The sequence below is a fragment of the Carassius auratus genome, chromosome 42 (assembly GCF_003368295.1).
Source record: "Carassius auratus strain Wakin chromosome 42, ASM336829v1, whole genome shotgun sequence".
Lineage (NCBI taxonomy): Eukaryota > Metazoa > Chordata > Actinopteri > Cypriniformes > Cyprinidae > Carassius > Carassius auratus.
The window spans coordinates 5,202,292-5,228,781 of record NC_039284.1 but is presented as its reverse complement, the minus strand read 5'-3'; the positions used below and the strand labels follow the sequence as shown (position 1 = coordinate 5,228,781).

The 26,490-nt window shown below is 35.1% G+C and overlaps 1 protein-coding gene across 1 annotated transcript in view; it reads left to right on the top strand.

The window, feature by feature from the left end:
- The window catches only part of zgc:174356 (proton-coupled folate transporter), a 40,221-nt gene extending 26,357 nt beyond the window's left edge, over positions 1–13,864 (top strand). Inside the window, exon 7 of the mRNA XM_026229389.1 lies at positions 13,553–13,864. Within this exon, the coding sequence (XP_026085174.1) occupies positions 13,553–13,604 (52 nt within the window). The 3' untranslated portion in view covers positions 13,605–13,864. The remainder of the gene's footprint in view (positions 1–13,552) is intronic.
- The last annotated feature ends 12,626 nt before the right edge of the window (positions 13,865–26,490 follow it).

Here is a 26,490-nt window from a genome sequence, read left to right as displayed (position 1 = left end):
CAGGAAAAGGGCTACAGCTGTTACATTCCTAGAAACAAGCCACTCCTGAACCAGAAAAAAATAAAAATAAAAATAAAAAAGCATTTCACCTGGGGTAAGGAGAAAAAGAACTGGGCCCGGTTTCCCGATAACGCTCACTCTTAGCGTGCTAAGAAGACCTCGAAAGATATATCTTACCAAAGTTGTTTATGTTCCTAAGTGTGTTCCCTGAAGTGTCCCTTAGGAAGCTTCTTAGCACGCTGCCTCTTACGTCCGACATTACAAGAGCGCTGTCCAAAGTGAGGGTGCTGAATTAGTTGGCATCGATTGCTCATGAAACGATTTTCCACTTCACGCGATGGTGCAATACAGCGTTAAGAAAGACAACATGTTCTATGCAAATGAAATATTCCTCAAATTATTATAGTAACATTTATTTTAACATATTTTAAGTTATCAGCAGAATATAGACTAAAAATTAAATTAGCAAATGGTCAGTAATATGTTCACACCATATGTTGTGACGGTTAGACTAACCGGGCATCCCTCACTAATCTTCCACCCTCCTTATCCCGTTGTGCCACTTGTGCCGCTTCTTGACATGGGTTTAACGACTTATAAAAATTATATAATACACTTTTATATTAATGGTATGGTACTTTACAATCAGAATTGATTGGCAAGCAGCTGCAGTTACTTACGTTTAATGCGGTATTGATTGCAATTGGTTTATGTTTTTAATAAAAAGCAACCTATCTACAATGAATAGAGAGAGAGAGAGTTAGATACAAAATATGCTGGGGAAGCAACATAAAAAAGGGCACCAAGCCTCTCCTCAGAGGAACTTGAAGTTTTGCTGGACCTTGCCATGAGGTCAGATATCACACCCCTATGGTCCACTATAACCTGCACGTTTATGGCCGCGTATCCCTTTCGCAATATGTACGCCTGATCAATCACTGATGGATTGGCGATAGGGATAGTGTGCCATCCACCTGGATGCAATCCCCGGCATGGCGCAGAAGGGCGTTGGTGACAGTGTGGACGCACCTCCACACAGAGGTCTTGATTAGGTCGTAGCCCTCTCCCACGACCTCGATGAATCTCTCTGTAGAAAAAAAAAAAAGAAAGTAAAAAAAAAGTAGCGCTGGGCTTCAGGGCTCAGAGCTAAATTCCGCCACGTTAGCCTGGCAAGCGCAGGTCTGAGAAGGTCCAGCAGCACCATAATGAGCTGTCTTGGGAGGCGAAATTTTTTTTAATAAAGCCACGCCAGGAAAAATGTCAAAAGGGCTTAAGTTTTGCCAAATAACAAAATTGACATGGACTAAACGGCTCTGCGTCCGGCTCCGTCTTTGATTCAATACAATGACACATTGGATCGCTGCCATAGTTGGCCGCTTACTGGACACCACCATGCTAACCCATTTATAGATCTTAGCCATTTAGAGCCAAATTGTTTGCCAGATTTTAATTATCAAAAAAATTGATTGTCAATTCGCTTTAATTACATTACGAAAAAGCCTAGGCTAATTACCACCATATTAGTTCTGATGCCACATAAAGTCAACTTCATAAATAGGCCTTTATCCATTGCGAACATAATTTATTATGAGTCTTAAAAAATAACATAAAATCATTGTTGAGCCACAACATTGTCAACATACCATAGTTTGACTTGTACTTCGCTGCGCTGATTTCTAAAGACTGCTGTACAGTAGCGTCTTGAGCTCAAACAACGCTAAGAGAGAGCTTACGAATGGTCCGGACCAACCTTACGAAAGTGTGACTTACAGAAGGTATACTTAGCGTACCAACATGTCGGGAATCGTGCCATAAGGTTAAGAGATAGGTTAAGAACTACTTAGCGATAAGAACGTTTTGGGGAACCGGGCCCTGGACTTTTGCTCAATGGTCTAAAGTCCTCTTTTCAGATGAATGTAAATTTAGCATTTCATTTGGAAACCAAAGTCTGGAGTCTGGAGGAAGACTGGAGAGGCACAGAATCCAAGCTGCCTGAAGTTCATTGTGAAGTTTCTGAATTCAGAGATGATTTGGTTGCCGTGACGTCTGCTGGTGTTGGTCCATTGTGTTTTATCAAGTCCAAAGTCAATGCAACCATCTACTAGGAGATTTTAGAGTATTGTGAAGAGGAAGATAAGTAACATCTGACAAACAATACAGAGGAGCTGAATGCCGCTATTAAAGCAACCTGGGTTTCAGTAAGTGCCACAGGCTGATCGCCTCCATGCCACGCCGCACTGAAGCAGTAATTTGTGCAAAAGGAGCCCCAACCAATTATTAAATGCATAATTTAAACTGCTTTGGAGATCTTGAACATTTCTGTTTTGTAAATCTTTTTTTTTTTTTTTTTGATCTTTGAGAAAATATTCTAATTTTTTGAGAAACAAAAAACTCTAACTGAAAATAAAATATGAAAAATCTGAAATATTTCCGTTTGTGTGCAATTAATCTAGAATGTAAGAAAGTTTGCTTTAAAAAAAAAAAAAAAAAAAAAAAAAAAAAAAAACTGCCAAAACTTTTCCATGATATTCTAATTTTTGAGATGCACCTGTATATACTTTATACTGTAAGGTTGAATTTTGTACTGTGATACATTATTTTGTTAATTTTTACAAACTTTATTTGATAATCAACAGCAATCAACAATGTCACAAACACTGTTAGTGCAGCTTGTCTTAACATAGTACATAGTAATAGCACATAGTAATATTTTTTGAAAGTGTTTTTGTGGCAGGATTGTAACTGTGAACTGTGAATAACGTGGCAAGATGTTTATGGAGGTTGTCATCCATGAAACAGACTGTGAGGTAAAACTCATTAAGAATTCAGTAGTTTCTGAAGATGTTTTGATGCTTATCCAGGTAAAAAGTGACAGAAAGCCTTTTTTCTCACATTTATATTTTAGAGAGGCACAAGAAGGACAGATTTTCCCACTTCATTCACACAGATGTGCAAGTATGTGCAGGTGTGTCGAGAGCATTTTAAATGGGGGTGCAAAAAAAAAAAAAAAGTTGAATCTATGGTGCACTATTAACAAGTGCACTAAATAAAATAATCTAATAAATACATGTTTACAATTTACATCTTAAATGAGTATTAAATAATAAAATAAATAACTAGAGAAGGGCTGACTATAATCAGCTTGCTTCCATTTAGTGGGATAAGCCCACTCGTCACCTGAAAAAGCCCTTCTGTTCTTCAGCGTTGCAACGACAAACTTTAACCAACCGGATTTTTGTGGGGGCCAGGGCCACCCCTGACCACCATGTAAAACTCTTCCCTGAGAATGTGTATACACTATTGATCAAAAGTTTGGAGTCCGCAATATTTCCTGTGATGGTAAATTTTCAGCGTTCATTAGTGTCACATGATCCATCAGAAATCATTCTAATATGCTGATTTGCTGCGGAAGAATCATTTTTCTTCTTCTTTTCCCTCTTCTTCTTAGTTGATGGTAATAGTTGTGCTGCACAATAAAGTGTGTAAAGTGTAAATGTATTTTTATTGTACAAACCCGATTCCAAAAAAGTTGGGACACTGTACAAATTGTGAATATAATCAGAATGCAATGATGTTGAAGTTTCAAATTTCAATATTTTATTCAGAATGCAACATAGCTGACATATCAAATGTTTAAAAATTTGTTTTTAATAATTTTAAAGGACAAATAGGTTGATTTTAAATTTCATGGCATCAACACATCTCAAAAAAAGTTGGAACAAGGCCATGTTTACCACTGTGTGGCATCATCTTTTTGTAATAGTTTGCAAATGTCTGGAGACTGAGGAGACACGTTGTTCAAGTTTAGCAATAGGAATGTTGTCCCATTCTTGTCTAATACAGGCTTCTAGTTGCTCAACTGTCTTAGGTCTTCTTTGTCGCTTCTTCCTCTTTATGATGCACCAAATGTTTTCTATGGCTGCAGGCTGACCATTTCAGTACCTTGATCCTTCTACGCAGCTATGATGTTGTAATTGATGCAGTATGTGTTCTGGCATTGTAGTGTGGGGAAATGCAAGGTCTTCCCTGAAAGAGACAACGTCTGAATGGGAGCATACGTAGTTCCAGTGTTAATTTTGACAGCAAATTCGGATTTAGTCTTAGTCTTAGTCTTTTGAATAACACACCATTTAGTTTTAGTCACATTTCAGTCATCTGAAATGTTTTAGTCTTAGTCTAGTTTTAGTCGACTAAATATCATAAGAGTTTTAGTCTTAGTCTAGTCTTCAGTCTTTTAGTCTTAGTCTAGTTTTTTTTTTAGTAGAACAAAGTCAACTTAGTTGACTTGACTAAATGTTTCCATCAGTCTGTTATGGAATGGTATTTATAAAATAAACATAAGGCCTGCTCTCCATGAAAAATATACATGCGCTCTGAAAAAGATATGCATTCGTCCTGAATGATATGCAATGCATATGACGTTCTTTCAAGATGAAGTACAGTATTATTGAAATAGACAACCACCTATATTATATTTGTATTGTATGTTCATTCTATTTCTTTATTTGTGCTATTTACACAAAGTTTACATTTTTTAAGTTTGTTTTTGTTCATTTAAAATAGCACTGCATAATCTTCACTGTAAAATAAAATACACAAACCAAAATGTATTCAGACACCTTCAACGTTTCTTACAATATCACAGTTTATTTGCTGTAGTTTAGAAATTGGTAATAAAATATGACAATAACTCAGGGTTATACTGTGTCAGAACAACAAATTCATCTTGATAATGTCGATGCAATGCTTAATTTGGTTCAGTCTGTGGTGTGAAAAGGTTGCATTAGCAATTAAAGAAAGAAACACTTAAGCAAAACATGCTCAGGTCCCTAATATATATATATATATTTTTTAGTCACTAGTAAAACAATATAATCTATTCTATCAGATTTTTGGATTGACTTTGGATAAATTCTTGTTAAAACTACAAAGTAATTCAATCAAGAGCAGTGATTGATTTACTTTCATTTTCATACATTAAAGACACTGACAGCAGAGCTAGTAAATTAGGCACGGTCACTTTAAGAGACAAATGCATCCATTATAAAGATACGCATCCGATTTCTTTCCAACTCTTTACTTTCACTAAAGACATAACTACAGACTTTTTTGAACACACTTTCCAAGACGGGTATTTCGACATATTTAGTATGTATTTGTTGTCGGTACAAAAGCAAGAAGACTTTGAGACGCGTCTCTGCTTGCTCCCTGAACACCAGAACACCGCGCTGCTGAATTGAGCGCTTTCACTTTTCGCTCTTTTTCTTATGTTTATTTAAAATGCGATTTGTATTTGTTCGTTCGGGTGCAGGAGGATGCAAACGTCCTGAAGGAGAGCTCGGTTCAGTGTTGCGCGAGTAACCAGCTGCTCAGTTCAACTTTACCGCATCACGGGGCTGAAGCCAACTTGATGTGTTGAATGCTCGGAGCACGTTATAAAACGTATTCTTAAAATACACATTTCAGTTTTAATAAATGCTCATATTAAAACATAGCATTACACATAAGTAGTTACAAAAATAATCAGTGATACATTTACGACCCCATAAAAATCGGCTCGGCTCGGCTGCTTCTACATAGATCAACCTACCCTCAAAGATTCGCTCTGATTGGATCTCTTCTCCATTCGTCCCTCCCATATATTCTCGTCTCATTTTTATTCGGTGACTAAAGTGTCAGTTATATTTCGTCACGTTTTTCGTCATCATATCTGACTTTTTATTTAGTTTTTATTTAGTTTTCGTCCGTGAAAAAGGTTAGTTGACGAATATTTTTCGTCATAGTCTTCGTCAACGAAATTAACACTGCGTAGTTCTAGAACTTGGATATAACTTTCAGCGTTGATGGTGCCTTTCTAGATGTGCAACACCATACCATCAGAGATAAAGGACTCTGAACTGAGCGCTGATAACATCTTGGGTTGTCCTTGTCCTCTTTAGTCCGGATGACATGGCGTCCCAGTTTTCCAAAAAAAAATTTCTAATTTTGATTCGTCTGACCACAGAACAGTTTTCCACTTTTTCCATTTTAAATGAGCCTTGGCACAGAGAAAATGGCTGCACTTCTGGATCATGTTTAGATATGGCCTATAGAGTATTAGCCGGCAACGGCGAATGGCACGGTGGATTGTGTTCACCAACAATGTTTTCCGGAAGTATTCCTGAGCCCATGTTGTGATTCCCATTGTTGTGATGCAGTGCCGTCTAAGGGCCCGAAGATCAATGGCATCCAGTATGGTTTTCTGGCCTTGACCCTTCTTTGGATGATATTTTGCACTGTAGATGATGATAACTTCAAACTCTTTGCAGTTTTTCCTTTGAGAAACTCCACTATTTTTCACCGCAGCATTGGGGGAATTGGTGATCCTCTGCCCATCTTGACTTCTGAGAGGCACTGCCACTCTGAGAAGCTCTTTTTATACCCGATCATGTTGCCAATTGACATAATAAGTTGCAAATTGGTCCTCCAGCTGTTCCTTATATGTAGATTTAACTTTTCTGGCCTCTTATTTCTACCTGTTCCAACTTTTTTTGGAATGTGTAGCTCTCATGAAATATAAGAATACATACATACAGACAAAAATGTCTGACCCCAGACTTTTGGACAGTAGTGGTGTACATATCTATATTGTCTGTTAAACCAGTACTATAAAACTGTAGGCAGTGGCATGATTCAGGTTCAGTTAGACATGACTGACATTTGAATCCGTACATGGAGTTTAGCTAAACCTCTTGTGATAATTTAAAGTGGATTTATTCTGCCTTTCAATGAAAACAAATCCACAACTCAAGCTGGACCTTTATTGCAGAGCTTGAAGCTAAAATGTGCATGGCAGTTGGTCAATACATTCCTCTTGTTTTTATTGTTTATTTATTTATGTTTATCTTTATTTATTTTTTTTCCTGAATAAATGTGTATTGGCATTAGCCTTGAGGGAAGTACAGTGTTTGAGATCCTTGGAGTAAATTTTGTGTCTGGTTACTATGGCGGCACCATGACAATGAGTGTTGCTTTGTGCTTTGAATCTGTAATGAGAAAGAGTTTCAGTCTGGAGATTATAAAATAAATTTGTGCTGGGGCCAAAATATACACTGCTTTAACATCTGCACCTCAGGTTTTGTAAGGCACCCATTTTTCATGTCTCAAAATTAATTTTTATATTGCAAAGTGTTGTTAAGATTAATGTTTGATGACTCTTGACTTTATTGGACAGATGCGGTATGCATATGCACAGTTTTGAATGCATAGAGGGTGTCTTTTACATGGCTGCCTTTAAATATGCAAGACCCCTGAGACTTTGTCTGTTGTTTCAACTCCATGAATAATTATGCTTTTTCTCAGCCAAAACAACAGCATGGCAGTTTTGCAGGTGTAGATTATGGCCACGTGCCTTAAATGAACCTGTGAACTGAAGCAAAATTGTGAAACCACACAGTATTTTAAAAATTAAATTAAAAATTCAAAATGTTATATATATATATATATATATATATATATATATATATATATATATATATATATATATATATATATATATATATATATAATAATTTAATAATTAATACTTTTTAAATTTACTTTACATGTAACTTTAAATATTAACAACAATAAAACTGTCATACAGCAAGTCAGTCAGGCTCTTCATCCACTGTGCACTCCCTCACTCATCTCCTGCACCTGTACACCTTCCTATCATCCAATCCCCAGCACCTGTTCACCGTCATCCCATCAATTCCCCTGCACTATAAATACTCACTCAGTCCCTCTCGCGGTCGGATCTCGTGACTGATCAGCGGAACATTCCTCTGCATAGTTGTTAGAGTTGACTCCCGTTAATACTTACCTCTTGTGTTTACCTTCTCCCCAATCTGCCTTCTCTTCCCTGTGGCTCCAGTTACTCGCCAGTGCTTCTTCGGTCAAGCACCTCATATAACTCACCATTGCCGAGGTGTGTGCTCACCATCTTCCACTCTGGTCACCCCATCCGGCAAGTGCATTACCCGAATGCAAGGATTCTCATTCTCTATCCATCTACCTCTAACCCACTGTCATATTCTGCCGGTCTTAATAAATTCCAGTATTCCTCTCAACCCCTGCCTCCAGTCCACCTCCCTTACAGAATATCCTACCATCACCGAACGACCATAAACAGCACTAACGACCAAGAACAGCCTGTTTCCTCTGGTGATTTGAAGCGACTCCACTATTAATTACTATAATTATTAATTAATTATACATACTCTTTGATGGGACTAAAAGATGACGATCTATTTCTCTTTTTGACTGCTGACGATTGTCGCAGACCTGTAGCAGAATTTATTAATTATTTCCTCGATCCAACTGTTTCCAAATTTTTAATTGATTTGGAGGATCCTAATCCTCCTCCCATCCAGAAGCATGTTGGTGCTCCAGCTCACCATAAGCCAGCTCCATCCACATACCACTCCAAAGTGCCCACTCCATCCTTTGCCTCAACCCTTCCCAGAGACCTCCAGATCTCCTCTCTGACCTTAAGCCCTGTATCTCCTGTGTCTTCGCTGGTTCCACCCAGCCTGTAATCCCCTGTGTCTCCCCTGCTCCTGTTCCTAAGTTATGCCCAGAAGAGAATCCCAAACTCCTGTTATGCCCAGAAGAGGCTCCCGATCTCCCGTTGAGCCTAGAAGAGACTCCCAATCTCTGGTTATGCCTAGAAGAGGCTCCTGTTCCTAAGTTAAGCCCAGAAGAGGCTCCCGATCTCCTGTTATGCCCAGAAGAGGCTCCCGATCTCCCGTTGAGCCCAGAAGAGGCTCCTGAACTCCAGTTAAGCCCAGAGAGGGCTCCTGATTCCCCTTTGAGCCCAGAGTGGCTCCTGATTCCCCGTCAAGCCCAGGGAGGGCTTCTGATTCCCCATGGAACCCAGAAGAGGCTCCTGAATCCCTGTCGAGCCCAGAGAGGGCTCCTGAATCCCCGATGAGCCCAGGGAGGGCTCTTGAACCCCAGTAAAGCCCAGTGTCCGCTCTAGGCCCGAGTCCATTCCCATCATTTTTCCCAAGTATTTTGCAGTACAGGTCCAGCCATAGAGGCCAAGGCAGTGGTTGGAGCCGCGGCCTCGAAACCATAATCGCCATGGCCTCCCAAGTCTCATTTACATTTAATTTAATACATAATTCTAAATGAATAATAATAATAAATGCTATGGTTAGTATTTTTTATAAAATATATATATTAACAGACTCTTATCGGGCGATAAGAAAATCTATTCTCAAAGTATTGGGTTGGGAGCTGGGTCTATACTAAGCAAGCTATGATGACTTTCACCTTGATATTTTATATAACTGACTGGCTGAGGTCAGCCTAAAAAGATGCTCAGGGCAGTGGACGGGCCACTGCTGCGCATCGTTACGAAAACTTTTATTTTTCACATGTTTTTTAAGCCTTACCGCTTGTCGATTTAAACATTAAAGCATCCAAAAACAAGACGCGGGGAAGCTGAACAGATTAGATGGTTACTCGCGCGCTGTGTTCGGTGCGCACGAGAGAGAGAGCCGCGTATCACGGACAGTGACACTGAACCGAGCTCTCTTCTGCAAAGTTCTCCTTGAAGTCCCTCCTGCACCTGAACGAACAAATACAAATCGCAGTTTGAACAAACAAAAAGATGTGAAAGAGCCCAATTCAGTACTCGTGGTGTTCTGGTGTTCAGGGCTCACGTAGAGAAAGGCGTCTCAAAATGCTTGAACACCGAATTTGTTTATTTTTGCTCTTGTGCCGACTAATACATACAAAATATGTCAAAATATCCACCTTGGAAATTATGCTTGAAAAAACTGTCAGTTATTTCTCAAGTGAAAGTAAACAGTTGAGGGGAAAAAATGGGATGTGTATTATATTGGATGCGTTCATCGTCTCTTAAAGTGACCGCGCCTAATTTAGCTACTGGCTGCTGTAATGTTAATCCAAGAAAATGAAAATGAAAAAAAAAAAAAAAAAAAAAAAAAAATATATATATATATATATATATATATATATATATATATATTAGCAAAACTGTAAAAATGTAAGAAATGTTGAAGGTGTCTGAATAAATGTAGGTTTGATTGTATATTTAATTTTTACATTGAGGACAATCCAGTGCTATTTTACATTTAATTAATAGGTTTCTGTACCTTGACACCTACAAACTTGAAAAAAAAAACTTAAATATTGTGTAAATAGCACAAATAAATAAAAATAAACGAACATACAAATTAAACAATTTCAAACAGGGCCCACTGGTACAACCTTTACCGGGTACCCGCTGACCCCAGCTACGGCCCTGATCACGCCTATTTCACACATACTCCGTCTGCAGTGTGTATGCAGTCCATGAGTGTTACGTATGGGGTACAGCACAGACTCGATGTGCTTTCACACAGGACGCGTTTGTAGTTTGCTACTTGGTACGTGAACGATCGCTGCACTGCTGCAGACGCAACGCTCCTGGAACGCAACTGGAATCCGTTATCATGGGTGCGTTAAAAAATATGTGACGCAATTCGAATGAGCCATTTTATTCTAGATTAATCTAGATTAATTTCAAGATCACAGTGAGATTAATCTAGATAAAAAAAATTAATAATCTATGCCCACCACTAATAATTATAATATATACAATTTATAATTCAAAACCATTCAGTACACAAAAACATTAAATGTTGCATTTGGCTACATTCCAAGCACACAAAAATCACATTAAACAACATTGTAATCACAACAATGATAACAGCAACAACAGCAAAACTATTATTATTATTATTATTATTATTATTATTATTATTATTATTATTATAAATTAAATATTATTTACATTTCAAAAACGCTAAACACAATTTTTTTTTACAAAAACATGTAAAAATAGCTGAAACAGCTGCTTTTGTATTATTGTTATCATCATTATTATTATTGAATTTTTTTGTTATATTTTCTATTGTTGTTAATGCAACTGTTATAATTATGTAAATATTATTATTTCCAATAATTATTTACAGATAAATGCATTAAAAAAATCACGTTATTTAATAATAACACCTAATTAGTTATTGCATCATAGGAACAGTACTATGATATTGATTTCAAATGTGTTGAAATGATGAACATTTCTGATACGATTTTGCAATTAGTGCCCTATTCAACCTCTGTGTGGCTCATACAATGAGATTCAATGAAACTTTGGGAGAATTACAATGCCAGTGGCCAGCTAACACTGTTCAGCACCTGTACCCTCTCATTAGGCATGAAAATAAAAGCCTGTCTCACTGTCTGCCAAAGCCAAATGCGTCCAGACTGAGCCGTGCGACACACCTGCACTCAGCCTGACAACAACAATTAGCCGTCCACACTGCAGCACGATCCAGCCTGTTTAATTAGTGTCATTCAAGGGCTGCTTTGTTAAAGTCTCTTTTCGAGATTGCATGTTGGAAATGGCTTTTGCATATTTATTATTGACCTTTCCCAGAATTAAAAAAACTATTATGCTCTTATAACTGTGCTTTTTCTCATATGCTCATGCCTGGAAAGCAAACCTAGGATATTTATCAGGATATGGAGATGGATTTAGATTAATGTGTCTGAAAATGGAAGAAAGTAATTTTTTGTGATTGCAAATTTGCAGGTTGCAAGCAAATGACTAATTCACTCAGCTGTTGTTGTCAAAACTATTAGACAAATTTATGGAAAACCCTTAGATTTACTAGACTGACATCCAGCCATTTTCTCCATTAGTATCTCTTTTTGGGGAAACTGATTCAGCATGGTTCCTCTATTTACTTAGATGTTTATATTGTAACATAATATACAGTACTTTCAAAAAAAGAAAAAATATATTAACTTTAATGCATTTGCTAACTTGAACCAACAATGAACAAGATCGGTTAACAACATTAATCGTTGTTCATTTTAACTAAATACACTAATGCATTTCTAAACCTATTTTTTTTTTTTTTTATTTTTTTTTTTACATTTGTCAGTGCATTAGTTAATGTGTACTGACATAAAATAACACTTTTTAAAAACATTAATTATCTTATTTTTTTATGTACATATAGATTTCTTAACATTCAAGGTCTGCTCATTCTTGAAGTGTGTTAACATGACTTAAACCATTCGTTTCCATGAACAAACATTGAACAGCACTTAAAAGCAATAGAGCATTTTGGTGAAAAAAATTTAAAATAATAATAATAATTGCAGCATCAGTTAATGTGTTTCTAATTATTTTGGGCTCCTTACTAACATTTTTTTTTATTATTATTACAGAATGTATTATGCACTTACCATTATTTGATCTTTTACTAATTTCTATAGGCTCTTTACTAACATTATTTAACAGGTAAAGCGATTTATGAGGAGAATTGCAGGATCTCATTGCAATCTGTTTAAAAGGTATTGTTCATGTTAACTAATGAATTAATTGATGTTAAGAAATTCAGCTATTAATGCAAAGAGAAACCATAGTATATGTACAGGTTTACATATAAGAAGTAATGCTGTATACAGGTTGTGCTCATTGTTGGCTAATGTTTAAAAAACCTATAAACTATTTAGAACTAACAAACATAATTCTAAACAAATATAGCAAATGCAATCTGTAATGTTTTACTAAAATGAATAAGGCATATATAATAAATACGTTGTTATCAAATGTTACCAAAAAAGTATTTTAAATTAAAATAAATATTTAACAATTATTACAAAAAAAAAACTATAAAATCTATTTCAAATCTATTGCAATAACAGTTAATTTTGCATTTATAATATTTCACATTATTAAATGATAATTTAGTATTCTGTAGTTATTTACATACATTACATGTAATTTTTTTAAATTGCTATTATAATTTTTTTTAACATGATTATTTAATTAATATTTACATTAAATAAACTCAACATAGTTTGAACATAGTTCAACAAATTTTACATTTAGTTACATCCAAAATACACAAGAATAACATTAAACTACATTAAAATATCTTAAATGGAAACAAATATGGATCATTATAATTACAGTTCTATTGCAACTATCGCAAGTAGACCTGTGCAGGAGTTATGGCGCAATACCATTGGAAAACATATAACAGATGCATATATGCATGTGCCAACAATTTTATCCAAAAATGCAATAAAACAGTTTTATTCTTTACCCACTGAGCTACAAGAAAAGACTTCAGCTGCTAGTGAAAGCCACAGAGACTGGAAGGTTTTAGTTTGCCCTTGACACTGCATAAACCTCCATGTGCATTATGAATGGCCAATTTATGACACCTGGTGGCCTGCTGCCATTCCTGAGCCAGCACTGAAGTACACATACAACAAGTTATTTATTTATTTGGTTTTTCATTCTTTCCGAAAAATGATCAAATGGTCAAATGTTATCATTTTCAAATGTAAAAAATAAACATGCTTGTCAGATTAAAATCATGCTTAAATCACTGGAGGAGCGAGATATAAATGAAGTATACTGTGAAGGAAGTTGTGTGTCTCTGCTTCGTGGCACCTCTTCTTATTGTGACTGACATGTCTCTCTGTTGGCTTTTAGGTGGATTAGCGAGATGCCAGCCACTCATCCTCGACTTGTGCTTTCAGACTGAATCTCCGCCTTCTGGGTTATTCAAGTGGATCCATGATTGGATATTGCACGCTTTTCTGTGGTGAACTGATCTTCTCTAAAAGTCTTCATGAAAAAAATAAATAATCATTTTTCTTTATCGTGAGGAACACATCACTTACTGGCACATGTTCCACCGCAAACAAAATTGTGTAATTCAAATGCATTCAGCTGTTGCACTTAAAACAGATTCATTTGTAATATATGTAAGTACTGTATAATAAAATATAAAATCACAGAATGATATCATGCAGAAAAGGCTTTCCCTGAGTTCTTTGGAGCGCTGAAATGCATTGCGGTCTGCCTGAGCATGGGGTGAGAAAGCGTTAATAACCTCTTAATAAAATTAGAACGGTTAAAGGTCAACTGCAGAATTGGAGGAAGTAAATGAAAAACGCTGCCCTGAATTGTTCTCCTCGATAAGCTGTTTACAATTACACCGAAAGGCCAGAGTCCTGGAATCGTTCAAAAATTAAATACATTTCATGCCATTAAGTTGAGATTTAAGTTGAGTTTAAAAGTATTTCCTCCATTTGCTGGCCCACAGACATCTCTTTGTGGCTCTTCTTTCTCAGAACTCAGAGGACTATGTGGGTTCTGCTGTCAACCACACAACTTCAATCAAAGATAGTCTGTTGGGGAAGGAACTAAATATAGAAGGAAAGATTAAATGGGAGGCTTGTTTATGGACTTTTGAAAAGATACATTTCTTTTCTCAAACTTTACTCAAGACAATATAGCATTTCATTGAATGACACTTCTTGCTACAGCTTGTCCCAATCAAATCTGCCGCGTTATGATGTAAAACAGTGTCTTGAGGCTGCTCGAAATTGACTGGCTGATTGTGATGGGAATGAGAATAGAAGAGCTCCCTCAACAGCCTTTGGAAGTTTGGAAACATGCAAATGCATCCAAATAGACATTAAAGCACTAGCACAAAGTGAGCAGCGAGGAGGGCCAGCGTCTCCCAAAACTAGGCTGGAGAGAATCTCATTATGAGCTGATGCTACGCACACCGCAAATCTCATTATGAGCTGATGCTACACACACCGCAAAGGCTTCCCATCAGTTGTAATTATCATTGGTACCCAGTACAAATGCTGACAAGATCAATATAATCACGGCAGTGCAGCGTGACTGAAATTGAATTGTATGGTATTTAAATGATCAGATTGATACCAAATGCATCCAAAACGTTTCAGAAAACTGAAAATGCAGAGTAATCCTAACAAAGCCATTTAGAGTGTGCTGGAATTGAGACTCCGTTTTGTTCCTCCAAAAATAATGGAGGCAGTGTCATGTCCACATCATAAAGCTGGTGCAGCTCTGTGTTTGTTTCAGGAGACTGCACTGCCCTTGAGCCCCGGGTGCAGTTGATGCTGACACCCACTGTAATGAGAAATAGAAGATGCCATTAATTGCCTGGCATGTATCGTGAAGTGGTCGAAAAAGCCATTCAATCTCCGAGCATCTCTCCGAGTAATATCTATGCATAAGTATAGAATGGAATCATTATTTTTCAAGTCTTCCCTAATTGTGGCTCTGATCGATACAATTCTACACGGCCGGATGGAACTGTGGAGGACTTTCTACGGCTTTATTGCATCACTGCCTGCATTAGTGCTGACCACAGGGGGGTTCTGTGCCAATAGTGTTCGACAAAACATATCATTTGAATCCTATTGAGTGCTATATTGAGGCTGTTTTAGATGGAAAGAGAGATATCATGATGCTATCATCTTGCAATTTGGAAGATTTATGATTGAGTTCTTCCAAATTTTCTGTGCAGATTTTAGGTGGAAAAAAATAAATTAATTTAAATATGTTAGTAAATATTAAATAGAAATAAATGGCATGATAAAGCCAATATTTAATAAATGCACACACAAGGGAATGTATATCACTTGTGGATTATGAGAATTTCGGTGCTGTTTAAATCTGCACACACACACACACACACACACATATTAATATTTAGATTGTAATTTATATTGAAATTATTGTACATACTGTACTTGAGTGTGTGTTTGTGTGTGTGTTAACCATTAGTTGGTAATGATCTTAATCACATAAACAAAATATTATTTTTAATTTTAGATTTGCATTTAAACATACACACATATGTCACACGTATGGTCTTTATATTAGATACTGTATATACTACACATGCAGTTAAAAAAGTAACACAAATTTTGTACCAATTTTATGAATCTGTAAGATTAGATTTTTCACTATTTAATTCATATAATTTTTAACACATGAAAAAAAAAAGAAAAGAAAAAGAATTAGTTAGCACAACTAGACAACTTCAGCTGTTTACCATACTGTTTATTTAACCCACAGGTTATGTATCTTCTATGTTTAATTAATTATTATCTTCCCCTCCAAGCAGGCACTTGCACAGATGCTTTAATAAATGTACTAGTCTGCTGCTAGCGTAAATTTTATATATTACTTTCTTTGTGTGAGAATTTTTTTTTTCTACATAATATAGTTAAACAACAAAATACCGTAAAAAACACGGTAATGTTTTAGGTTTTACGGGTTTATTTTAAATGTACAGTTTAATACAGTGATTTCATTAACTGATATAATGTTATTATGCCAACCTGTTGTAGTACTGAAATCTGTTTTGTACCTTTGTAATACACCAATAATCACCAAATGCAGAAAGACTGTGAAAAAAAATGTGAATAACTAAAGCCCATCACAAGCAGCTTTCAATAAAATGCATACAAGGTGCACAGTGTGATTCACAAAAGCACTAAACACCATCATGGTGAGACTCATTAAACTGAAATATGCTTAAAACATAAATTTTACAACATTATATGTAACATACAACCCTAATAAACATTACAGATAAGACATTATTTTGGAAGAAACAGTTATTTCAATGAAAAAAAAAAAAATTCAGACACAATTTGAAATGCAATGCAGATAATTCTGGGAACGTCAGTTGACATTTTTTTTCCCTGTAACTTTTACGGGAAATTACTGTTAACAAGTTTGTACAGTAGCATTTATACACTTTTTTTTAACTGTAAAAATCACAGTCATTTTTTACAGTTTGTCTATTTTGTCTGCTTTTGCACTATTTTGCCATTGAAAATAGTTCCAAACAAAGTCTTCCAGCAATAAAGAGTGTACTTTATTCTTGAGAGATTTAAGGTTTTCTAACAAACTGAGTTAATCAACAACTGAATGACCCTTTCATAGAGACAGTCATTTGCTTTGTTCATGGATGAAACAATTGGTTGAATGATTGATTCTCTTATTGACAGTTTTAGTTTCATGTAAAGCATCATTTAATTGTAAATGCATTCATTTCACATCTGAGCTGCATAAAATGTCTGTGCAAATGTCACTTGAGATACAGCTTTGTGTCACATCCGCAGTGCAAAGCGGAATCTTGTAAATATTAATATAAATTGATTGGTAACAGCTCTGCAGTGTTAATTAGGGTGAGTAATCAAAAGACAGTCTACAGTATGTAACTTTATTTTTCATAAATAATAACAAAAGGGGTACTTTTTTTGCCTAAGCACCTCCCCCACACAATGGCCCTGCCTCCAATGCTCCAATGGCTTTCAGCCATGATAGCAACAGACAGTTAATGCATCATGCAATGAACACAGGTGTGCTGCAGTTTCCAGCAATTTCCCCCAGACTTGCTGTATTATTGGTAACTGCATTGCTGCATTTCGCAGATGTTAAGAAATCCAGTGGAAATGTTATTAACAGATATTCTCTTCTCCAGGGGAAGCATTTATACAGTTAATACTGTTCAGCACAAACTCTCTCCCCAATGCCAAACACATAAAGACAGTCTTCAAACTGTGGCCCCTTGGCCCTGAATTAAATCAGATACTTGTTTGAAGCATTTACTCCATACCTCTATACACATCTGAATCTAAAGGGCTGAAGAGAGAAAGAGATCCAAAGGCCAGAAATGGAAGAGAAAAACTTACCACCTTGACACCTACAAACTCAAGAAAATCACGCCTGACACACAATTCATCACTTGTCATAGGCATGTTTTGTTAACATTCTTTAGATGGACTTACAGCCGAGTGGGAAACTTGTAACTTTAAAGCCCTTTGCATGCATCTGTTTGAGGCAGAGACACATAAAGGTTCCTTTTAAATATTTCAGTTGTTGCACTGCTAATAAGTATGCATAAGCATTAGGGTTATGAAACAACAAAAAAATCTGAAAACAAAAAGTGAACTATGTGTACATCTTGTTACATGTTATTTCGGTGATAAACACACCAATTGTGTTCTTTTGTGAAAGCAATTTTTCCTTGATCAGCGGAGCATACAGCTAAAAGGTTTTGCCGATCCAGGATATTTTATTTAGAGTCAGGCAGTGTTTTGGATGACTGCAAACACAATCAGTCAAGGAACTGCTTTCAAGCGAGACTGCGGGAAACAGCAGTGCAAATGGTACATCATCTCAAATCAATCAACTTTAGATAAATATATGTGTGCAAATTGCAGATTTCATGATACTCCTGTTTAAAATAGATTTCAAGATGTAGTTAATTATGGCTGATGAGTGTAAAATGTTTAAAATGCTATTAACTGCTTTTCATTCAAGACTAACACGAACATACAGTGTATGTTTTAAGAGTGCATTCCCTCACTCCCTTATGTATTTATTTTAAGATTAGAAACATTAGCATCAGCAAGGTCAAGTATTGTGTCCTTGGTTTCACAAAATGTTTTATGGATAAAAAATATAGAGTAGCAAATAAACATTAAAGCAAACATAAATAAAATTAGTAATGAATGAAATCTAATATTTCACATTTTGTCACACTACTGTGTCAAACAACAGACAGGCTGATGAGATATCAAACACACAGGCTAATCTACAGACAGGTATAATCCAGACAGGGCAGGTTGGTCACACACAAAGTGTTGATGTTCAAGACCCGACAAAGAACAAACAAAACTGGAGCAACTTAAATACACAGACCAAACGAGGATAATTAACACAGGTGAACAGAATGACACAATCAGACAGAGAAGGGAAACATGAGGGAAGAAACCAAACTAAAAGTTCATGATTGTGACACATTCATTAAGTATGTAATGAATAGAATAGAATAGAATAGAACACTTTAAATAACACCTTAGTGGCACTATAGTTGCATAAAATATAAGTAATACAAAATTTTAAAATATCCAAAATGTAAAAAAGCTTTATAGAAAATCAAAGTATTATATTACTATATTGATATCATGCAATATTACTTTAATATATAAAGAGGTCTAATTGCTGACTTCTACACTGCCTCCAAAGCCTCTCATTCTCACCAAAAAGGCACAAGGGCATTGGTTTAACATATTCTTTTATTACACTGCACACACTTGCTTTAGTTTCTGGGGTCATCAGCTTTACTGGTTGGTTTTTATGTGTGAATATTAGCTTTATTGCATCTGTTGTAGAATTTTAAAACTCATTGTAAAGCTTTTATTGTTTCAATCAGACTTTCATAATGCTCCATTTGTCTCTGCAACTGAAAACAGCCCAAATGTTGCTGGTAACTGTTTAGCTGTTGATGTGGGTGCTACTGTATAATCTTATTTGTAGCACAAACACCTTTTTAATGCTTTCAATTAAAAAGGTTTCAAATAATAAAAGTAGGAATACTGTTTAAAATGAAAAATGTATTTGAACACTTTCTGCTTGTGAAACATTCGTGGAGCATGGCCTTAGTTAATGTGATTTCCTACACATGTGGTTATTCCTCTAGGACACCTTTGTGCATTGGGAAGAAACTGACTTCATACATCCAGTCATCCACTAAAAATTAGCTTGACACCAGCTGATTAAAGTTGCAAAACTGGAACAAAGAAATGTGCAATATCGTTTAATGATGTGGCTGTACAGAACCTTTTACTTAAATATGCTTACAGCTCATTTGTGAGATCAGGATGCAATCTTGCATATTCAGTCATAGCAGATGCTCTCTAAATGAATCACATTAGACTTCATAATATGATCTTAAATTGTGAATGAGGTTTAGATCTGACATTCATATAAACACTCATTGATTTGCAGTTAGAGACAGTTCAGTAAAGGACACAGTTGACCTCCTCTTCCTCCCCATCCCTCTCAGTCTTTCAGAAAGTCATCGCCTGTAGGTGGGTACAATCTGAAGTTGTCCTACAAGACCCATTCCCCTTTCCCTTCCACCCTACAGCAAATGCCTACGGCTCACTCCCCTCAATCAGAATATCAGGCTCAGCAGATATAATGACATAATCTTATACTTTTATAGTAATAGTTCACTCAAAAATGAAGATTATGGCATTAATCACTCAGGTATTTCACGTGCTGATTTGGAAGCCGCAATTACACTAACACTGCAATTGGAAGATATAGCCACAATATATTTAAAGAAAATGCTAAATTATAAGAGATTGCAAAAAGTCGTAAAAAAAAATAAATAAATACATTTAAAAAAAAAACAAGCTGCACTAGTGTGATATAACCTCTCAGTTGCAATATTTAAAGATGGAATTGTTAGATCTAATCTCTCCATTACATGGTTTTGAAGTCCCATTTTGAGGTATGAATTCATAATTAGAAGAAACCTGCAATAGTTGCAATAACAACATGTAAAGTCAATTGTGAGATATAAAATTATGAGAAACCAAGTTGCATTGTGAGACAAACTCTAAGCTGCAGTATACAAAGTCAAACTGTGGCATTTGAAATAAAGCCACAATTGTGCAAAATAAAGTCACAATGAAAAATGTAAAGTCACTTCACGAGATATGAACTTGTAATTACAAGAAAGCTGAAATGACAAGATATAGTCCAAAATAATGAGAAATAGTCTGAATTGCACGATTTGATTACACAATTAAGTTCACATTTGTGAGATATAAAATCACAATTCCCATTTTCCTTTATCTAGGGTGGATAGGGCTTCCATTTGTTATTGTATTTGACAAAGTTCAAAATAAACTTGGAGATTTGTCATGAAAACACAATTTCTATTCAGATGTGATACAATTTCTCAGTGGGAAAACAACAACAACAAAAACTTGACATTATTTGATTAATGCTGCCATAGAGTAGCTGAACGAGTTATTAAGTAAATTATTCATGTCACTCTTATGTGTTGTTGGTTTGATCATTAGACACACAGTGAGTTTTAGCAGATACTGTATCAGCCTGTGAGAACATTAAGATGTCACTGGTGCAACACACGCTGTCATGTGTGAGCCAGGTACATCACCTCAAATGGCACATCTTGTATTGATGGTCATGTGTGACATGTCGACACATTATGGCATACAAATTGAATACAAAGCCTCCAGAAGCCTGGTGATAAAATGGAATAGCAAACAGCTGACTGATGAAGGTAAGACTGCCACACACTGAACAAGTCATCTGGATTACCAATTAGTCTGAAATATGTCCAAAACTGTACCTCGTAGAATGTATATTTGCTATATGTTATATGTTATTTCTTTAACACGTTCACCTAGTTTGACCTTACAATGGTTTTATTTTGGTTGGTGTCATCGAGACCGCTAACACACATCATTTCCTGACAAATGAGAGTACTGTTATGGGATTGTGCTGAACTCACTCATCTGTGGTGTCATTTCTTTTCCAACCAATGGATTTTTTAGAGGATTCATGGAGATTCGTATGTCTCGAAAAGTCTAGTTCTGGAGAATGTATTTTCAAACTCTAGCCAGAATTTAAGTATTTAAACTATAAGAGGTGTGGAGAATAGAAAGTGTTGTATTATTATATATCTCTATCTATAAAACAACACAATTATATATATTTTAGATTCATTAGTTTTATTTTAAATAAAGGTTGCAAAACCTAGATAGATATATATATATGGAGTTCAGATGCAAAAGCCTCTAAATGCCATCTGAAATTTGCATCTAAAATTAGGATTTTTATCAAGCTCCTATGCTTGTCATTTTACTTTAATGGCAATGTGCAGGTCCTTTGTCAGACTATTAAAGTTAAATAACTGAAAATAAATATAGGAGCCTGATAAAAATCTAAATTTTAGATGAAAATTTCAGATGGCATTTAGAGGCTTTTGCATCTGAACTCTTCATATATATATATATATATATATATATATATATATATATATATATATATATATATATATATATATATGATAATAAACATATTTTTCCTTGTAACTTCAATGGCTTCATGTACCAGTATTTCAATGTATAATTCATAAAATGTGTTAATTGTTTGTTTTGCAACCTTTATTTAAAATAAAACTAATGAATCTAAAACAAATGCCATGGATAGTGGGGATTTAGTGTAATCTCAGTGTCTTCATAGTGATCCTTTCAATTTATTCACCAAAAAGATTAGTTCAGATTCATTCACTGACCCTATTTGCAGGTTACATCTTTCTGTCATAATGTGATGAAAAATGATTTATGATGACTGTGAGTCATTTTAACTAAGGTATTTAGCTTCAGGCACATCCCTAGAAACTATAGACCTATAGTAGTAAGATGGATGATTTCTCTGTTTTTAATCCACATACTGAAGCTTCTTAAAGAATCAATAGGTTCTTAAAAGAGTCTTATGATAGAATTAATAATTTACTCAAAGCTAGAACAAAACAGTGAGGAGTTTACATGTATCTCAAGGGGTTAACAATAAACCTATACAAATACACTAATTACAACTACAAAAGAAAATGGAGTCAGTAACCAGACGGCAACATAGTGTTGGCCCAGATCCGGCCCACGTGAACATTGCATTATGCTTTTCCACATAAACGTCTGTTACTATTCCCGTGCTGTATGCAAAAAGAGTTCACGTCTGTCAAGACGCAAATGCTAAAAAGTGAAGTTTCTGCCTTTTCATCCCATATGGCAATTAGTGTTTGAATTTTGCGGTTGCTTGAATATGAATGAAATCACCTTAGTATTACGAATGCAAAACTGACATTTAGAAAATTCTCCACCACAGTGAACACTCTGCAAGATCAGATCAATCTAAATAGCTGTATGCTGTTAGGCTTTTAAATGCTGAAAGCCAAATTTGAATATACAAAGTTTTGTAAAGTGGTACACAAAGTCCATGATTTGTATACGACTGTGTGGCTACTGACCTTTTCAGTGCATACAAACTCCCTCACAGCCTCAGACCAAACATTAGATTATAGTGAAAGTAGAAATGGAGCCAATGAGGCGAGATTTCCTCATTTCTCAACTTAGATCATCTGGCCAGGAAAGTTAATGTGATCTATAGCATCACCTCACACTTCTCACGCTATACTTCCATTTGGAGGCTGTTTTTACATTAGTGCCGTGAGGACAGCTAGCCTGCACAGACCAGTGCTCTGTGCCAATCTTGACATTTTCTACATAAAAGCACTGAAGAATTAGTTACACAGAGCGTCTTATAAAGGTTTTATGGCTTTCACAAGGATATCTGGATCCATTTTGTTTATACATCATGTGTCTTGGTGCATGAAATTGCTTCTTTCCCTCATGTTTCCTGTTACAATAAAACACTGAGGTATAGCCCCTACAAGAAGATTTTAGTTGGAAGAAACGCCAGGACTCTTGATTATGACTGCAGCAATGAATGACAAAGGGGTTCACCTCAGGCCAACGACACCATAAATGACCAAATATGTACTTGTAATTTGTTTTGTACACATTACATTGGGTAAATCAAATATATCTATGCCACTTAAATGGCTTAAAGCATTTCCCTATTTCAATTTATTCATAATAACTTTCTTAATAAAACAGTTTAGGCTCATAACACATCAGTAAACACAAAGGGGTCATTCCTACTATGCAATACAATCAGGGGCATGTATAAAAGGTTAGCATGGACAAAACACAACTCCAACATTCACTGATGCTCCAGAAGGCAACATGATGCATTAAGAGATGGGGGGTGAAAACTTTTGTAAAGGAATTTAGATGTCAAAAATTTTCTTATTTTGATGGAATATATATATTTTTCTCATTTAGCACTGCCCTTTGGAAGCATCAGAAGAGACTTGCATGTTCACCGGAAGACAAATCAAGTACAATCTACCTTAATCTTCAAAAAATCTTCTTAATGCATCGTGTTTCCTCCTGGAACATCAGTGAATGTTTAAACCTTTTTTTTTTTATAGTTGTGTGTTTGAGTTCGTCAATTGTCCTCAGTGTGAAAATATGGATCTGAAAATCATACAGTCACTACTGGAAAGGGTTAAATTATGCAAAAGATGCTAGAAAACTTGAGGATTTTTCTGAAGAAGAGTGCTCAGTTTAACTGTTCAGAAAGGGACTCATGAACAACAATTGTTGAACATCTCTTATTTTCTTATTTACATTTTCACAGATTCTGCAAGGGGTTCCCAAAACTTTTTGCATGCCCCTCTATGTTTATGTAGTATAGTTTCACAAAACTAAAGTCTGAACATTCTGTTTTTGCTTCAAATTTTGCAAATTATACAGACTAATTTAGATTAAAAACTACTCATGCTACATATGCGTGAATCTAAACCCTAACCCTAACCTAACTGGCTTAAAATCCAGTGGTTGCCTCTAATTTTAAATGCAAAGAGCACAGACAAATCCTTAGTTCGTTCATATTAAGAGATTTCTTCCTCCTAGAGTGACCGTGACACACACGTTAAGTGTGTTATTTGCAAATCATTTGTGTACTTCATTCGTTGACTGATTTGTATTTATTTATTTATTTATTATAGGTTTGTATTTATTTATTTATTTATATTTGTGTGTGACTTCAAGAAAGGAAGTAATTTGGAAGCCCAGTCTTTTCAGGTAAGAGGCAATCAAACATGAGAGCAGATAGATTAATGAAACTTTGGCTTTGTCACATTTAAACAATAGGAGAAAGGTGACACTGTCGCTGCCATTCTGTGATGCATTTTTTAACATTAAGGCTAATTATCCAATACGTACACATTTGTAAACACTGCTTTATCCCCATCTTCGATGTCCTTGAGTACCCACAGCATCATTTTCTCAAACAGACGGATATAAATTGAAATCCAAAACTCATTTTCGGCTCTTATGTGAACTATTATGTTGCATAGTGCCTGAAATGTGGATATTTTTGTTTATGTGTGATACCTGGAGAGGCTGCCTATCAGCAGAGCTTGCAAAACAGTGCTCTCATCTTTGAATTATTTAATACAGCGCCTCAGTGAAGAAAACATACAGCTCCAATTCATATCCACCTCACCACATTTCAGGGAATATCTACTTTCTGATACCCCACAAGCTCTGTGTTACCTTTATTTGATTTGGATAAAATAAGACCCCCTGTTCTGATTATAGATGTTTGGAAAAAAGCAGGTAGGGAAGTTAAAAATTAAATAATAAGGAATAGGTGCTTTTTTAAATATAATAATTTAATTGAATTTAGATATTTATATAATAACATCATTATTTAACTAATTGACAAATAAATAGACAAATAATATAGATTAAAATAATATAATATTTTATATAAATAATAATTTAAAATTGTATATAATATTACAAGTAAATATGTTATAGAATATAAGATATTGTATTAATAATATAATATTATAATTTAAATGTATATATATATATATATATATATATATATATATATATATATATATATATATATATATATATATATATATATATATATATATATTACTGTTTATTTTACATATTCATATTTTTACATTTCTTTACACATTTATGTAACAATAAATAAAATGTATTGATTGTGCATATATGTTTCTTTTTTATATTATAATGTAAAAAGTAAAAATATTTAATATAAATTACTAAAAATAAAAAAATATTAGTAAAAAATAAAAATAAAAAATAAATATTATAAATATTTTTATTTAAATATTAGTAATATAAAATAAAATCACGGTAACAGGGATGACATTTTCTTACACATTAACAACTGAAAACAGACAAATGGAGATTAGATATGAAGAGTTTACCTCCTGAAAAGATGATAATGTCATCATGATGTCTTTTTAATATTATATATATATATATATAATACTCTATATAGTATTGTTCAAAACTAGGTCTGCTGATCAAATTGTGACAGACATCTTTTAAATGCTATTTCTTCTGTATGAGTTTTATTTGTAAATGACATGTAGTAATTTGCTGGATTTATTTATGCCTCAAAAGAATTACAGCTCGGAATACTGATTTGAATATCTTGAAGTCTTGGAGTGCTCTCATACATATTAACTCATGTTTACTTTTAAATGTCCGTAAATGGTGGAAATCTGTTGAAGATGCATACGCATGGCAGGAATATCCGCTTGAATGCGTGCATTTACATGCATCTGTGTAAGAGATATCAAAGAATACACGTTCCAAGGGAATTGTTAGATATTATAACTGCTACTAATTTCCATGGGACAGGATGAGTTGCAGAAAGACAATATACGGGGTGGGCGGGCAGAACACATCTTCAGAGGAGGCAGGATTAAAGTGATGTAGATGAACATCAAAACATGCTGAGGGACTTGTGTTTTGTGTGGGAACATGAAAAAGAACTTCCTGATAGCGAGGCCTCTTGGCCCATTATGGCATCTCTCTCATAGAATTTTAAAGAGCTCTCCAGCAGTGGTTGTTTTTGTCTTACCGCTCTTAGGGATGACTTTAATGTGTTCCCGACTCTACTGTTAGAGAAGAAACAGCCCCTCTATTTCAGTTTAACAAACTCGGCTTTACAGAGTCCTCACGTCCATATGCAACACCATCACTGAGCCTATTTCTAAGGTTACGACATATTTTCCTCTTGATGTCAAAATCTTTCAGATGCAATTCCAAGAGGTATCCGGGAATATTCTGCATCAGCACATA